The sequence below is a fragment of the Megalobrama amblycephala genome, linkage group LG11 (assembly GCF_018812025.1).
Source record: "Megalobrama amblycephala isolate DHTTF-2021 linkage group LG11, ASM1881202v1, whole genome shotgun sequence".
Lineage (NCBI taxonomy): Eukaryota > Metazoa > Chordata > Actinopteri > Cypriniformes > Xenocyprididae > Megalobrama > Megalobrama amblycephala.
In genome coordinates, this window is record NC_063054.1 from 33,646,752 (window position 1) to 33,664,365 (window position 17,614).

A 17,614-nucleotide genomic window follows, 5' to 3' on the forward strand; every position below is an offset into this window, starting at 1 on the left:
ATTTATAATGTTACAAAAGATAATTTTTCAAATAAATGCTGTTCTTTTGAACTTTCTATTCATAAAATAATCCTGAAAAAAAATATATATTGTACACAAATACTTTGTACAATTGTACACAATAAATGTTTCTTGAGCAGCAAATCAGCTTATCAGAATGATTTCTGAAGGATCATGTGACACTGAAGACTGGAGTAATGATGCTGAAAATATAGTGTTGATCACAGGAATAAATTACTTTATAAAATATATTCAAACAGAAAACAGTTATTTTAAATTGTAATAATATTTCACAATATTACTGTTTTTACTGTATTTTTAATTAAATAAATGCAGCCTTGGTGAGCAGACGAAACTTCTTTTAAAAACATTAAAAATCGTACCGTGTCCAAACTTTTGACTGGTAGTCAAATATATAACTTAAATCAAATGTCATCTTGAGGCCCTCTAATCAATGTGTCCCGGTCCCCTGGTTGAGAATTGCTGAACTATGGCAAATTCTCCTAATGCTTAGTCCTATGGGGATCAGATTCCAAAGCTAAACCTTTTCAAACCTCACAGGTGAAAAAATACTATAGTAATTTATAGTAAATACTATAGTGTTTTTGAACCATACTATAGTAAAGTTCTTGAATTAATTTGTTGTGGTAATATTATAGTTGCAACTATAATAATATAAACAAATTACATTACCCAATACTGTACTGTAAGTTTTCTTTAATATAGGGTATTGGTGGATCCAAAATGGTCAATATTCATATTCATGCATTTTATTTATATTTATGTTAATCATTTATGGCTTATGATTTATCAATTTTACTTTTGATTTCATATATTTATGTACTCCTACTTTATATATTAATTCTCATCATATTTTCAAGTATTTACTTGTTATTGTACCCTTATGGTTATTCTTTGGGTGTCTTTAAGAGTGTGTATGCTTGTTATATTTAATTGTTCTTCAAGTGTTCCAATGTGACAGGTCATGTTGACACGATTGTGCAAAATATGCCTGTTATTATTTCAGCTGACATGTAATAATGTAAGATTTGCAAAATCCCCTTAAGGGAAAGGCCCTATTTTCATCTATTTTGACATCTGACTAGTCTATGACAATGGATAAATCCATTATGAACTTTTCTGATTAGTACCAAACAAGGTTTGAGTGAAATACTATAATATATACAGTATACTACAATTTACTATAGTATGGTTCAAAAACACTATAGTATTTACTATAATTTAGGCTACTATAGTATTTTTTCACCTGGGCTGTTTTATAAGGATTTAGGAAAATAAATAACTGTCTAAAAATAAAAAACACTTGCCTGATCAGTCCTAATGTACCTAAAGAGTCTCATTTTTCTGTACCATGCAGCTGAAATCTTAAATGTTTTGATAGTTTGTGAGCGCGCAGACAGTGGAGTGTTTGTTTGAACTGCCCTCTCTGTCCCACAATGCATCGCGGCACTCGGCCTTTGAAAAACCGGCGCGGCTAATTCAAGATGGCGGAGCTCGAGCAGCTGTTAGACGAGAGTGAGTAAAAAACGAACTCCTCGCTAAACCTTCATAACTCTCCTGCCGAGCATGTGTCCAGTATAAAAGCGCTTTATAACTCATTTTACTCGCCATACATTTAAAGTGTTTCTCAATGTTATGAGTGGTGTTAAAATAGACGCAAAGTTATTAGCGCTGAGGCTAACGAGCTAACAGTTAGCTTTCAGAAGCTACTACTATAAATAAATATCATACCTGAAGAGATTTTCGCCTTTAAATACCGTTATAATCGCTTATTTATAATCAAAACTAGCCTTACGGCTGGTAGTAGTAGCGTGGTGGTTACAATACGTGCGGGGTTGAACTTTATAGACATTTATTGGGTCGTAACTCGATGACAGCTGCTGGGTTTTGTTGTTCTTGTCAGTGTCAGTCTGTTTGTGTTGTAAAACACTTTCCATATGATAAACAAACACTTTATATATGTTCACAGCACTCTTCCAGCTCTCTGTATGATGCAGTAGTGATGTTTGGATTTTGTATGATTCATCAAAATAGCTCTCAGTGGATTTTTTTGTTCCACTGTCATATATACATGCTTTGTTTTTATTGCATTAGGGTGGATAATGATGTAATTCCTCGGCTGTGCTCTTCAAGTGTTTTTATTGCCATTAATTGATAATTTTTACTGTTAATATTTGCAATATAAGTGATTGCATATTGAGCTAGAGCAGTGATAAATTACACATTGTAATGTATGGTTACAAATATATTATTTGTGGTTTCTGGTTGGATCATCATGGTTGGTGATCTAAAATGATTATTATTTCATTATTATTATTTTAACCAGGTTGGTTCAATCAGGTTGATCCAACCATAAACCACAAGCTGTGTCATTTATTACTGCTCTAATTAAATATGCAATCACTGTATAGAAAGAGAGAGAGATAAAAAATAAATGATACATGATTGCAATTTTATTTGGGCTTCTTTTTTCAACTTTATTAGCTTTGAGCTGTAAGATAAATAAAAATGTAAATGAAATATGATCTAGGACTTTATCCTGGGTGACTTATTTCAAACTCTTAATCATATGTTGCTTTTGAACATTTTATGTTTAGAAATATACTCTTTGTGCTCTTTCATCTTCAGGCTCTTCAGCTAAAGCTCTTGTAAGTTTAAGAGGTACGTCAGTCTTTTGTTTCTGATACAAATACATGGCAATGCACATTGTCACAAAATGCCTCTTTACATCCCCTGCACAGCTGGGTAATTGTTGGCACTGTTGTTTTGTTCTTCTACAGAAGGAAGTTTGTCTAATACTCTAAATGAGAAGAACAATTTACCAAAATCTCAGACCACCAGGGGACGGAGCAGTTACGTTTCTGTGGAAACGGTAAGTTGCCATCTAATGGTTTATGCTTGTTGCTGTATTTCTAGGTTTGCTTGCAGTGGTAGCAGTTTTGCATCTTAGCCTTTATTGCTCCTAAATGTCTCCTGTCTGATTTGTCCTTCAGCCAACAAGGAGCTCAAAGAGGAGTCGACTGTCGTGTGAGGATGAGGAGCGACCTCTCGCCTCCAGATCTCCCAGGAGGAGTCAGAGGGTCACCACTGTGCCTCAGGTGAGAGAGACGTCTAGGATGTATTTGTAATCAGAAGGATTGATTGATCTCTTGACATGAAGATCTGTGAAATTACATGTTCATTTTGAATGTTTGCCTTTGCAGAAACTTACAAATGTCACAACACCAGACAAAAGGGCTTCACAGAAAATTGGACTGAGACTAAGAAACTTGCTCAAACTGCCCAAAGCGCACAAATGGTGCATCTATGAATGGTTCTATTCAAATATTGACAGGTATGTTCTGTAGACTTTATATTTTCAGTCACTGTGTCCAGTTCTTATGCTGCTAATATTCACATTCTTAAATTTGTAATCATTTTGAGTATCGGAAAGTGAAAGTAGTGTCTTTCTTCCATAAGACATGTCACAACATTGCTTTTCCTTTATAAATAGATTATTAGACTAGTAATAGACTCAATAAATTTGCTTTAATAGTCCGCTTGGTTGATTAACAGAAGATGTATCAAAAACTGTTTGTGTTCATTTTAAGCAAATTCTAGATAAATATTGTGTAAAGTAAACAATATTATGTACATGCGATTTGCTAACATTAAATTGTATATTTGTATCAGCATTATATTGTTATATTGATTGACCACTAATATTTTTAATTGTCTTTCCAAATGTCATCATTTTCATGTTTTTTAGGCCTTTATTTGAAGGAGACAATGACTTCTGCCTGTGTTTGAAGGAGTCTTTTCCCAATCTAAAGACCAGAAAGTTGACCAGAGTTGAATGGGGAACAATCAGAAGACTTATGGGCAAACCTCGAAGGTTAAATGGCTCCTCATTTTTTTAACCTTATACAGTAATCACAATAAATGCCCATAACCTACATTACTAATGATTTACAATTATAATATGTATACATCTAGACAGGGCTTGACATTAACACCAGCCAAACAGTCAAATGCGGGTGGATTTTAGCACAGTCACTCCTACTAGCCACTTTGGCGGGTTGAATTTTTTTTGAATATTTACATTTTTCAATTGTAAAAAATGCATCTGAAATAATAAACTAAGGGCAATGTCAAAAAATCTATTTTTTTTTTTTTTTTTTGATGCATACCGATACTGAAATATCTGAAATGCTTCCAATACTAATTTTCCTCAGAATAGATACACGATACCAGTTCTTAATCACTGTCTCATCTCTCCGACAACAAGTTGACATACAAACCCGCCTCCCCGCACTCACTTATTTAATTTGCTCCAGATGAATATTGTTGGTGTTACAGGGCTTGTATTGCGTGCATAATTTTACTTGTTCCCGTAGATTTTGTGGGCAGACCCAAAGTGTGCACACATAAAGCCTCTTCTCAGTACTAAACTGAGTTCTTTTTCACTGCTTACTGTGCTTAAACAGTCAAATACACACAAAATAATGTCAAAATGCTTGTCTTGGCGAGTGTTCACGTTAACACAGTCAGTTACGTTTTAAGTTAACATAAACAGTTGAGAAAGAAAATGTATGTGTAACAGCATAATGGATCCATGTGACAGCAGACTAAAATACCTGCTGCCAAATTATGACATAATATTAAAAATATCTATATGGCAGTTTTTCCCCATGGTATTGATGTCAAAATTGTGGCCAGTGAAAATGCTGAGTGGCTAGTAACTTTGGAAAACCACTAGCCACAGCGGCTGGTGAGCAAAAAAGTTAATGTCCAGCTCTGCATCTATACTTGCACATAAAAGCTGCATTAGAATGGAAATGCAAATGCTTGGACTTGTGTGTTAATATATTATGTTTTTCAGATGTTCCTCAGCATTCTTCGCTGAAGAACGAATGGCTCTGAAACAGAAGAGGCAGAAAATGCGTCTCCTGCAGCAGAGGAAAATCACAGATATGTCTTTATGCAAAGACTTGCCAGATGAGATTCCTTTGCCCTTGGTCATCGGCACTAAAGTTACAGGTGAGGATCTGATTATACGCTTTTGATATCTGCTATTATCTTACACGATCAGCAGATGTGAAAAGAACATTTCAAAATAGACTTTGTCTTAAGATTTTGAGAATCAGTACCTGATCAGGTGATCTTCTAGTTTTCCAAGTTTTGCACTCTAGAGCCATAATTTCTTGGCAAATGTATGTCTTCTAGAACCAAAGAAAATCATAGATATTACTTTTTGCATAATGAAATGTTTTGAATACAGATAAAACTTTTTTTTTCCTTTTCCTTTTTTTCTTTAAACACTAGCTCGTCTTAGGGGTGTCCATGATGGCCTGTTTACTGGTCAGATTGATGCAGTGGATACTAGTGCAGCAACATATCGCGTGACCTTTGACAGAAATGGGCTCGGCACACACACTGTTCCTGACTACGAAGTGCTTGTAAGAAAATAACTGTCTCATCCAAAAAAAAAAATCATCCAATCTCTTCATACAAAAAGGAAACTTATTTGATTTTAATGGCTAACACTCTCCAATGCTTTCTTCCCAGAGTAATGAACCTCATGAGACGATGCCCATATCTGCTTTTGCTCAGAAACAGCGGCCACCTCGTTTCCAGAACTTTCTGACCCCACCCCGTGGATCCTATCCAGGCTCAACCCAGTCCATTTTAATGGTAAAATGAGACATTCAAAGAGGAGTTCCTTGAATCAGTGGTAGTTAACTGATGTCATGACCCAAAAAATGGCTGTTCTGCTAGGGTGAATGTGGTGAATAATTGAGTGCCAAATAAATTAAACAATTCAGGAGTCATTTAGAATCCAAACATTCAATCTTTAAAGCCAATTCTGTCATATGAATAATTTTGCATAGTGTTGGGCCATTCATACATTTCAGTGTTGCTTTTATGACAGTTTTGGTGCTATGCAGGGTACCCACTTGATTCAGTATAAGAATCTTATGTCCTTAAGAAAAGCCAGTTGAGAACCACTGACACAAATAACAGATGTTCAATAATTATTCCACCAAAATGTTTAGGAAAAATAAAGTTCACTTTGCTCTCTTCCCAGGATAACGACCCGCTGTTCAGTCAGTCTCCCTGGAGAAGTAAACTGACAGGAACTGATGGAGAGACACTGGGTGGATTTCCTGTCAAGTTTCTTGTGCAAGTGGTGAGAATTTCAATCACTAATGTTATCTATTTCCTTGGCATTCATTTTACATTTTACAAAATGAATTTCATCATTTCGTTTTATTCTCCTGCTAGACACGCTTGTCCAAAATCCTCATGATTAAAAAGGAACATATAAAGCATTTGAAGGAGATGAACACAGAAGCTGAGAAACTGGTAAGATTTTAAAGTGCTTGACAGTAAAAGACAAGAGCTGATATGAGTTGGTTTTTGTGCTCAGATTGTACAGCAAGTAACTTTTTCCATTCTTCTGCTGCAGAAGTCCTATTCCATGCCAATTGGGTTGGACTTGCAGAAGCGATATGCCACAACAGTGCTGGACCTGGAACAGCTTAATAAAGACCTCAACAAAGTCCTCCATGAAGTACAGCAGTTTTGCTATGAGGTTCCCTTTTTTTTTTTTTCCTCCCCACTTACCACACTTACTCTCCAGACATTCAGTTCTGGTTTTCTTTGTAATATTTTGGACATAAAACATGCATTCAAATCCCATCTCTGTTCAGCTGGCCCCAGATCAGGGCATGCAGCCTGCAGATCAGCCCAGTGAGCTGCGACGGCGCTGTGAAGAAGAGTCACAGGACGTTGTGCGTCTGAGTAACGCATTGCCTGACGGAGAACAGCGCGTCCAGAGCCCCGGCCTCACTCAGCTTGTCTCTCGTCTCACAGCACTCCTCCTGCAGATCAGGGTACCAGACTATACTGTTTACCGTTGCATGCCGTTTACAACAACATTTTTATATTTTTTGAAGAGAAAATTATTTTTGCTCCTCCTTTTCACTAAAAAGCATTTACATAGAGCGCAGACCAAGAACTTGTGAGCCAGGATTCCCATGCGCCAGCTTAATAATACTAGCTTAACTAAGTTGTTTGTTCTGCTCTATCAAGCACTTTTATATGCAGATGTACTTCACTTTGGATCCTGATCATATTTCTCTCCTTATTTAATGCAGTGTTTGGCCGAAGGGGGAGACTTGAACTCGTTTGAATTCAAATCACTCACAGACTCTCTTAATGACATAAAGAGTTCAATAGATGACTCCAACCTCAGGTAATACTAGTTTTGCTTTGTTTTTCCTGCATTTTTAAACCCTCTGGTGGTGTTTGGTCATTTTTCATTTCAATTTGCCCCATCAGCGGGTAAGTTGTCACACTATTTTATCTAAAAATAAGAACGCAACTACTTAATTGTTATTATTGATTTTAGTTTTTAAATTCAAACCAGAACTGGAAATATAAACAATCATGCCTAGAGAATTTGGAAAAACAATTATTTCAACCCAAGCAATACACATTTCAATCAAAACATATTAAGTGGCAAGGCCACTTTACTTTGAACTTTAAACTCAAATTTTCTCTGGCTTGCACATAGATCCATGATAACTGAATGGAATACTGCAGATAACTCACTTAACTTAACATGTTTAATCTCTGAACATAACTGACTTGACATGTTGAACCTCTTTTTTGAGCATGTTCTATGTGTTTATTTGTACTGAGGCAAGTTGTCACATGTGACATAAAACATGACTTGCCCCAAAGATATTGAGACAACTTGCCCCAAACTGACATGTGTGCTTATGTTGGCTAAATCTCAAGGTTCGCTCAACATAGCACGTCAGCTAAAGTATCAAAAGACACGTTATTGTCTCCTCTATGTTGTGCAAAATAATAATTTTTAACATTCATACCTAACAAAGTTGTATTGCATAAAATTTAAAGTGCAAATTTAAGCCAAAAAATAAGAAAATTGTGCTAACCTCAGATTAGAGTGATCTTGACCACATGTGACCAGGAAGTTGACTATGGAATAAGTCACACAAAGTGGCTATTTGATATATAAGATAGAGCCTCTAGTTTTGGAATTATGAAGAGTGTGACAACTTACCCCACTCTCCCCTATGTGTCTAAAAACATATATAATATAGAGCTATATAGGAATCTAGTTGTTACACCATGGCATTACAGATGTTTTTCTTTTTTTACTCCCACCAGATGGCACTAATCTGCCTTCAAAAAGGCATCAGGTCGCATTCACTAAGAATACAAACGCACAAATTTGTGCATGAAATCTGTGTTGGAACGATTTTAAGAACAAATCATGATTCACCAAAAATTTCGTAGTAAAAATCATTCTAAATTTACGACAAAATATAGGAACAGCTGAAAGCACTTGTACACAAAAAAAAGCACTTACTCAGTTTCACTCACTTTCAGTTGTTCCTGCCTTAAGGAAAGTGTGTGCGGAAAGCCCTTATATGGACATGGTTTGGGCGTGTTTTATGCAAATGACTAACCTTGTGCACGCGGCCACTCATTTAGAATACTCCAAATTCACTAAAATAAAAGAACGAGGTTAATAACAAATTCATGTGATATATTATTGAACAAAAATTTTGACACTGATTTTACTGAAAATAAAAAAAGTAAAATTTCAAGTGTTTGGTCACTTTTGACCACAAACAACACAAGTGCGACTCCCAAATAAACAATACTAGAGGGTTAAAGGGTTAGTTCACCCAAAAATGTAAATTCTGTCATTTATTACTCACCCTCACATCGTTCCACACCTGCAAGACCTTCGTTTATCTTCGGAACGCATATTAAGATATTTTTGATGAAATCCGATGGCTCAGTGAGGCCTCCGTTGCCAGCAAGATAATTAACACATTCAGATGCCCAGAAAGCTACTAAAGACATATTTAAAACAGTTCATGTGACTACAGTGGCAATACTTTGTGTGCCAAAAAAAAATAAAATAACGTGTTTATTCAACATTATCTAGTGAGGGCGATTTCAAAACACTGCTTCATGAAGCTTTGAAGCTTAACGAATCATTTGTTTCGAATCAGTAGTTCGGAGTGTATCAAACTGCCAAAGTCATGTGATTTCAGTAAATGAGGCTTTGTTACATCATAAGTGTTTCAAAATTTAAATGGTTCACCACTGGGGGGCGTGACTTTGGCAGTTTGACACACGCTCCGAACCACTGATTCAAAACAAATGATTCGTTAAGCTTCGAAGCTTCATTAAGCAGTGTTTTGAAATCGCCCATCACCAGATATTATTGAATAAAGTCGTTATTTGTTGTTTTGGTGCACAAAAAGTATTCTTTTCGCTTCATAACATTAAGGTTGAACCACGGTAGTCACATGAACTGTTTTAAATACGTCTTAAGTAGCTTTCTGGGTATTGAAAAGGCATTTTCTTTGCATTTAATTGTCTTGCTGGCGATGCAGGCCTCACTGAGCCATCGGATTTTATCAAAAATATCTTAATTTGTGCTCTGAAGGTGAACAAAGGTCTTATGGGTATAGAACGACATGAGGGTGAGTAATTAATTAATGACAGAATTTTCATTTTTGGGTGAACTAACCCTTTAAGTTTTTATATTACATCATTGTTGTTGTTCCCATTTCCCAGTCACACAGTGCAGTTCCCATCTAAAAAGAGCTCAAAACATTAATGTGCTTTGCTTTTAAAACATTGTCATCTACAATAATCTGTCTTCTGCAGTTGTTTTCAGGACAATGTGGAAATCCATGTAGCACACATACAAAGCGGTCTGAGCCAGCTGGGTAACCTCCATGCTTTCTCTGCCAACAACACCAACAGAACGTGACTGAAATAAACTTGCACACCCCCTGGGAATCCAATCTCAAATACGGACAGCGACTCACCTCTTCAGCTCACCACTTTGTTCTTTTGTGTTCGTTCTGTTTGACGTTATGAAAGGTCAGAATGTGTGTTCACTAACTGTACCTGCAAAAGTAGTGTTCAAATTCCATGCCCGAAGGCAGCAGAGTGTCTTGGATGATGTTCAACTAGCTAGCCAAAAAAAAAAAAAACGGAGCGTGAAGTTTTATGTTTTGTAGACGTAAATGTTTGACATAATTTGAGATGTTACTTGCACTCAATTTTATATTTAAGTTTCCCTTTATTTTTATTATTATCGCTGGTTTCCAACTAGGGTGTATGCCGAGTGACACTACTTATTGGTGCAGTTTGTTTGTTTGATTGAAACCGTTTTGCATAATTTTATTTCCTCTGTCTCTCTCTCAAAGTGCTTAACTTTGAATGTCCTGAGAGAAGAGGTACTGTTCTGTCTGTTTTAAACTGTTCTGTATGTTTTAAATATGTACATTGTAGATAACTGTACAGTTCACTCAAAATATATCAATAAATCGATCATATATAGGGTAATGTGGACATTTTTGACTTGCCAGATTTAGGTATTTTTGCAAAGCAACCAATCTGTTTATACAAGTCCTATAACAGACAGCTGTGTGGAATGAAACAGTTTGTCTCATCCTTAGAAGAAGAAATAATCACCCATATGCCCCACTGGTGTGTTTTTAAATGCGGTAGTTTTGTGGGGTTTTTTAACCTGTAAGTGTATGCATGAAAACAAAACATTTGTAAATAAATTGATTTCTATTATCTTCATAAAGGCTCAGAGTCTGTATTTTGGTGGTTTATAGAGATTTTTATTCTGAATGTAGAATGTCTCCCTTTTACCCCATATTGTGTGATTATCACATACATAATATACAATAATATCTGAAATATACAATAAATATCTGATTTTCAAAACTTAAATGTTCTTCAAAGCTTCAGATAAAGTCTGCGAGTGTTAAAATCTAAAAAGCTAAATAAACCCATTAAAAATGGCTTCTCTTTCCCAATCCGAGTCGGAATCTGAGAACTCGACAGCTTCGCTTGCTCTGATAGGAGAAAAGGTTCCAAAACTTCCTGGCTGGACCTTAACTGGCATGTTTTGGACAGAACAGGCAATGTGTTTGGGGGATGATGAGGACATCATGAAGTTATTCTGTGATGGGAGAGGTGGAATAACCACCTTCATCTCCGGCCCAATGGTTTTGTTCGGTGGGAAGTTGTCGTACTCCACCAAAAATTGCTTCATTGTAGACTTGGCATGGCTTGCGGCCGTGAACTGTCCATGTCCCTTCGGATACTGCTGTGTGTAATTGCGTGGCACCACAACGCTCAGGTGATCTGTTTTGATTTGGTTCTCCTCGGTTCCGCTGAACATACATGGAATCGTGGTCGGGTCGTACATGTCACCTTTCATGGTGCAGATCTTCTCTTCTGAAGAGTTGATCATCTGTTGACTGAAGTTGTCCATCGTGACAAACTTTGGTGTTCTTGGTGTCTCCAGGCCGGTGTGGTTCTGATGTGTCGTAAACTGGTTCATAAGGAGATTGTTGGTGGTCAGGATATTTCCACTGGTCTTGTTGGGAACTGGAACTCCCACCTGCCGCCGTGACTTTGCCCTTCGGTTCTGGAACCACACCTGAATAGAAAATGAACACATTTGTTTAGGAACCTGATGCCATTCAAGCGTTATATACAACATTTTCAGTGACAGAGCAAACAAGTAAACAGAACAAAACTACACTGGCATACATTCAGACAACTGTAGAGGAAACCGGGGCTTGTTGTCACACTTTTACTAAAACAAGGACAAGGGTATTTTTCATAAATGTTGGGGCAAGCTGTTATATATTTTAATTGCATACTAAATAATGCGTTGTTTTACTGTTTAAATTTTGATTAAATATTTCATATAGATAAACTTCAATACATAGCATATTACATTTATGGATGATGGGTTTTTTTAACTTTAGAGTTTACAAATTCTCAGATCTGTGTCAAACGTCACCTTTTGACCCCTGTGAGGTCAAAGTTTGTTGAATTAAAAAAAAAAAGGATTCCCTGGCCAATAAAATGTTTCATAAGCTGTTGTAGACATTAATGTATCAGTCTATACAGAAATAAACCTAACTCTGGGAAATATTCACTTCAGGGGAAAAGTTTGACAACTAGCCCCGGAGTCCCTTTTAATGTTAAATGATTAATTCACTTTTAAATGAAGATTACCCCTAGCTTACTCACCCTCAAACCATCCTATGTGTATATGACTTTCTTCATTCTGATGAACACGAGCTGAGATATTTTAATAAATATCCTGACACATCCGAGCTTTATAATGGCAGTGAACAGGGGTCACGAGTATGAGCTGAAGAAAGTCATAAACGTGTACTTCACACAGCTCTGGGGGGTTAATAAAGGCCTTCTGAAGTGAACCAATGCATTTGTGTAAAAAAAAATCTATATTTAAGAAGTTATGAAGTAAAATATCTAGCTTCAGCCAGACCGCCTTCTGTATTCAACGTATGAAGAAAATGTAAAACTCTAGCAGTTAGAAACGCTAACGCTACATCCTACGGAAAAAAACGTAACTGACGCAATGCCAGTTTACGCTTTCTTCGTAACTTGAATATGGAAGGCGGAAGCTAGATATTTTACTTCATAACTTGTTAAATATGGATATTTTTTTCACACAAACGCATCGCTTTTCTTCAGAAGGCCTTTATTAACCCCCCGGAGCCGTGTAGAGTATGTTTATGATGGATGGATGTGGATGGTCGCTCACTGCCATTATAAAGCTCGGATGCGTCAGGATATTTATTAAAATATGTCAGATTGTGTTCATCAGAAAGAAGAAAGTCATATACACCTAGGATGGCTTGAGGGTGAATAAAGCTTGGGCTAATTTTCATTTGAAAGTGAACTAATCATTTAAGCAGGTATTTTCCTGAGGAAGATTGCAAACAGAAATCTCACCTGAATTCTCGACTCTGGCAAACCGGTCAGTGCCTCAAGTTTCTCTCTTAAATAAATATCAGGGTATTTGGTGTCCAAGTAAACTTTCTCCAGGACGTCAATCTGCTGCTGCGTGAAGTTGGTACGTTTTCTGCGGTGCGTAAACAAGCTCGCGCTGTCCGCCCTGGAGGCGCCATTGAGGAACTTCATCCTGTCTTGAGCTGCGTAATCTGAAGAGAAACACGGATGAAAATGATTTAAATTAGACGTATTGATTACTCAGTCACTCTCAAGTGCTTTAAAAAAAAATATCCCTTAATAAACACCCACCTGTTGTGTGCATGTTAGTCCTCCTTTCCAAATCTGCGGTTGGAAAAAGCTGGAATTGCTTCAAGTGTCCATTCCCAAGGTTTCCATGCACGACTGCCATTGTGACCTAGTCCTACTCGTGTTGCAATAATTTGACTTCCCTTCGAATGGCATTATATACCCAGTCAGCCAGCCGTCCTCAGTGCTGATCAAAGTGAAGCTGAGGGGCGGCAGGACGCAGGTGTGAATTTTTGACATTCGTGGGCCATTTGCATCTGTAAAAGGTTCGTGTGTGAGTTTAATGGGATCTCCACCCGAATACACATGACTTGAAAAAACATGTACGTGTATTGTTGGGTTGAGATGTTTTCCTGATCAGCTCTTCAGATCAGTTTGCAGCCTTGCACTTCCTGCAGACTGCTCAGCGTTTTATACAGTAACTTGTAGAAAGGCTTCAGATGTTTATATGGGTCTTTCATTGGACCCTGTAGATTTTTAGCATGTGCTCTTTGTAGATATGAATCATAAGAGAATTCTGTTTTAAAATGTATCAAAAAATCACTAATGTTTCCAACAAAAGTGGTTGTAGCCTAGAGAAATTTATACTATCTATTTTGTGTTGTGAAAATCATTTAGAACGTTAAAAATCAGTATTATGTTGACAAAGAAAACTTTAATTTTACTTTGTGATATATATTTTATATTAGCAGAGTTTTTTTTATAATTTAATTCATATTTTAAGATTAAGAGTCTGGGTCTGGGACAAGGGTAAAAGAGCAAAACAAAATACAAAAAGCACAAAAACAAAAATAAATGGCAAGGGAATGGTAAGAAAAATAAACTATTAAAAGTTTTAAAGTGGCTGTCACTTAACAAAAAGAAAACAGTTAAAATCTGTTTTAGTAAAGAACAACCCCTGTGACCAAAAAAAAAAAAAAACAGTCAAAGAAAAAGTAGTGTTATTTTAAAACTTTATTCTAATTTTTTTCATTGGTTGTTTTGAATGGCATGGAAAAAGCATGTATCATATCGATAAATTTGTCCCAGTGGCCTGTAGAGTTCATGTAAAAACTGTTCATGCAATCTGACAATGATTCAGACAGCTTTTCTTGACACAGACAACACATTAAGGGTCCAAACAGTCTGTATTCTTTGTCCCATCTGTAATTTGCACCGCAGACCTGGTGAAATGACATTTTGCTCCACTGAATACTTGTGTGGGGCTGAAGTGACAATAAACTAAACTAAAGAAAACACATTTGCAGTACTTTTGCAATGATGCTAATGTTTAATCCTCTTTTGTCTAGCTTTAAATGCCTCCACTAGATGAACTTTTTTAACTTTGATCAGATCCAGGGCCACAATGATTAACTCACCTATTCAAAAATATCCCCATCTGGAAACATCAAACATAAGTCTGTGTCTTTTGATGCAGCCAACTGCAGCAGCTAATGATCAGCCGTTAACACATCAGCTGCCATCTTTGATAGACAAAGCTTTCTCACCTCCAAAATACCTCAATAGACAGAGGGATTAGCGAGGGACATTTTGCTCTCAATGTCACAAATTTGTTGGCATCATTTGTCTAGACATTTGTCTAGAGTTTTTCCTTCTCTCTTACTTTATTTTTTTTTTTTTTTTTTGAAAATGTAGAAAAAAACTAATCCAAATTAACAATTATTGCAGTTTTCTGTTTAATAAATGATATCGTTCAAAGATAACACATTTTTTGTATTGATTAACCTAAGTAGGTCTTTATATAAATTTTGTTTTATTCAGACAAATGCTATAATCCAAAACCCACAAGTAATTATTGCTGTTTATTTCACCTTTGTGAAATAAATGTAGTTACTTGTGTCACATTTTAATCGTTAAACGATCCATACTTATAAAATCCAACCTCATTTTGAAGGTTTTCATTAAAAACTCGGACATTATTCAAAACACAAGTGGATTAAAGCACATAAAATTTATATTATACTATATTATAACCCTAACCACTGCATAGCAGTATAAAAAATGTTGCATGCTGATAAATGTACAATCAACAAAAAATGGCAAAAGAAAGGCATCATAAAAGTATACGACTCAAATTTCATGAAGGATCCGGCCTGAGGATTTGCTGACCCTCCCAAAGTATAACACTTGTTTACACTCTTAAAATATAGCACAAGGAACATATTTATATAAATCACCCAGCATGACAAAATTCACACAACATGCATGCTCACTTCATATTGACACAGGTTTGGGAACAAGTATTTCGCCTGTAATATCTCTCACACAATATTAAATACATTTTTATAACCAGTGGCTGCCCAAAAACACATTTTAAAGGGGAAAGAAGTAAATAGGTCATAAATATCAATACACAAGCAAGCGATGCTTACAGACAGATGTTATCAGAGGTGTGTCTGAAAGGGAGGCTCCATGTGCCGAAGTGTTTTATTCAGCTCTGACTAATGACTTCCTTTTGTTTTCGCTCTGCTTCCTACGCTTTTATTCCCTCATAATGTCCCTTCAACCCACAGTCAAGCTTTTCTCTTCTAATCAGTGTTGTTACATTGAAGAAATATGAGACAATCAACAAACATCAAATTTGTTAAGGAATTACATTTGTTGAGCCTTTGATATTTGGTGTGGATGCCTTATTGGCCATCAAATTTCAATCACTACTTTTGATCCCAGCATTTTCTGCTATTTTTGTGATATCAGAACGTGTTTCAAAACTGATTTGAAATGATAAGCAAGATCATTTTATACAATAAACAAAGATGTGTATGCCACATTCCAAAAATGGAAGGCACATTAGGTGGAATAGGAAGTAGAAGTGTCACTGTCATGAGTCTGGCACCCAGACCACACTTCAGCAAAGATAAGTGCAGAAGTGTGAAGGTTTCCACTCCTAACACACATACAAGATAAGGAGATTTACCTTTTAAATGAACATTTGAAATCTCTTCAAAGTCCCAGTTTTAAATTAGTTTTTAATTGATTCCCTTTTTCAAGAAACACAATAGGAAATGCACAAAATTACAAGAAGCTGAAACCTATGTTAATATAAAGAAAAAAGAATCATTGATCAACAGAAAGAACTAAAAACGCTGTATTACACATGCCAGTCCAGTAGTTGGCAATGCCACTTTGTAAAGAAACACTATTACCTCTTATCCACCTTATTTTTCAGGCAAGAACGGGTGCATTAAGCTGTAAATTTAATGGCTGCATCAAAATCCTTACAGAGTTGACTTGTTGACTCACTGCCCTATCCAGTAATGACTTTGAAGGCAGCATTTGAGCACGAAGGCACCTCATGAAATGGATTTTGGACAGACATCTGAGGCAGTGTAATGGTTTAATGATCTACAGGAAAATTAGCATGAGCTTTGGTGATATCTAAGCAAATATTTAAGTACTACAGTAGTAATTTCTCACTAGAAATGACATCAAAAGTGGAAAACAATGGTCAAAACATACATTTACACCAACTGCAACTTTTAGATGCCTTTATCTTTTAGCTCAACTGTCACAGAATGGAAAGCAATTGGGACATCAAAGGCAGGGAAGGATACATCTACACTGCCTTCAAAAATCAATCAGATGTGATAATCCTATCTCAAGTCACAAACTCGATTCCAAAAAAGTTGGGACACTGTACAAATTGTGAATAAAAAAGGAATGCAATAATTCACAAATCTCATAAACTTATATTTTATTCACAATAGAATATAGATAAGTTGGGACAGGTAGCAATAAGAGGCTGGAAAATACATATAAGGAACAGCTAGAGGACCAATTTGCAACTTATTAGGTCAATTGGCAACATGATTGGGTATAAAAAGAGCCTCTCAGAGTGGCAGTGTCTCTCAGAAGTCAAGATGGGCAGAGGATCACCAATTCCCCCAATGCTGCGGCCAAAAATAGTGGAGCAATATCAGAAAGGAGTTTCTCAGAGAAAAATTGCAAAGAGTTTGAAGTTATCATCATCTACAGTGCATAATATCATTCAAAGATTCAGAGAATCTGGAACAATCTCTGTGCGTAAGGGTCAAGGCCGGAAAACCATACTGGATGCCCATGATCTTCAGGCCCTTAGATGGCACTGCATCACATACAGGAACGCTACTGTAATGGAAATCACAACATGGCTCAGGAATACTTCCAGAAAACATTGTCGGTGAACACAATCCACCGTGCCATTCACCGTTGCCGGCTAAAACTCTATAGGTCAAAGAAGAAGCCATATCTAAACATGATCCAGAAGCGCAGGCATTTTCTCTGGGCCAAGGCTCATTTAAAATGGACTGTGGCAAAGTGGAAAACTGGTCTGTGGTCAGACGAATCAAAATTTGAAGTTCTTTTTGGAAAACTGGGACGCCATGTCATCCGGACTAAAGAGGACAAGGACAACCCAAGATGTTATCAGCGCTCAGTTCAGAAGCCTGCATCTCTGATGGTATAGGGTCGCATG

At 36.5% G+C, this 17,614-nt stretch overlaps 2 protein-coding genes across 2 annotated transcripts; one reads left to right on the top strand and one right to left on the bottom strand.

Moving 5' to 3' along the window:
- Positions 1–1,408: 1,408 nt before the first annotated feature.
- On the top strand, positions 1,409–10,653 carry lin9 (lin-9 DREAM MuvB core complex component). The gene is made up of 15 exons (XM_048207591.1): positions 1,409–1,536; positions 2,650–2,682; positions 2,802–2,893; positions 3,015–3,119; positions 3,225–3,355; positions 3,770–3,895; positions 4,883–5,040; positions 5,326–5,459; positions 5,569–5,694; positions 6,089–6,190; positions 6,286–6,366; positions 6,470–6,595; positions 6,714–6,896; positions 7,161–7,258; positions 9,724–10,653. Exons 1-15 carry the CDS (start codon positions 1,506–1,508, stop codon positions 9,827–9,829), a joined length of 1,632 nt encoding a protein of 543 aa, XP_048063548.1. The 5' UTR covers positions 1,409–1,505; the 3' UTR covers positions 9,830–10,653.
- A 27-nt stretch (positions 10,654–10,680) lies between these two features.
- mixl1 (Mix paired-like homeobox) lies at positions 10,681–13,737 on the bottom strand. Its single transcript, XM_048207592.1, has 3 exons — positions 13,165–13,737; positions 12,856–13,064; positions 10,681–11,521 (listed from the first exon to the last, which is right to left on the bottom strand). Exons 1-3 carry the CDS (start codon positions 13,262–13,264, stop codon positions 10,856–10,858), a joined length of 975 nt encoding a protein of 324 aa, XP_048063549.1. The 5' UTR covers positions 13,265–13,737; the 3' UTR covers positions 10,681–10,855.
- Positions 13,738–17,614: the final 3,877 nt, after the last annotated feature.

Bases quoted from the DNA above. Each gene is read 5' to 3' on its own strand.
- mixl1 (XM_048207592.1), bottom strand. From the start codon at position 13,264: ATGGCAGTCGTGCATGGAAACCTTGGGAATGGACACTTGAAGCAATTC. The intron at 13,065-13,164 runs GTGGGTGTTTAT...GTTTCTCTTCAG, and splicing joins GACTAACATGCACACAACAG to ATTACGCAGCTCAAGACAGG. The intron at 11,522-12,855 runs GTGAGATTTCTG...TTTTCTATTCAG, and splicing joins TGCCAGAGTCGAGAATTCAG to GTGTGGTTCCAGAACCGAAG.
- lin9 (XM_048207591.1), top strand. From the start codon at position 1,506: ATGGCGGAGCTCGAGCAGCTGTTAGACGAGA. The intron at 2,894-3,014 runs GTAAGTTGCCAT...TTTGTCCTTCAG, and splicing joins GTTACGTTTCTGTGGAAACG to CCAACAAGGAGCTCAAAGAG. The intron at 3,896-4,882 runs GTTAAATGGCTC...TATGTTTTTCAG, and splicing joins CTTATGGGCAAACCTCGAAG to ATGTTCCTCAGCATTCTTCG.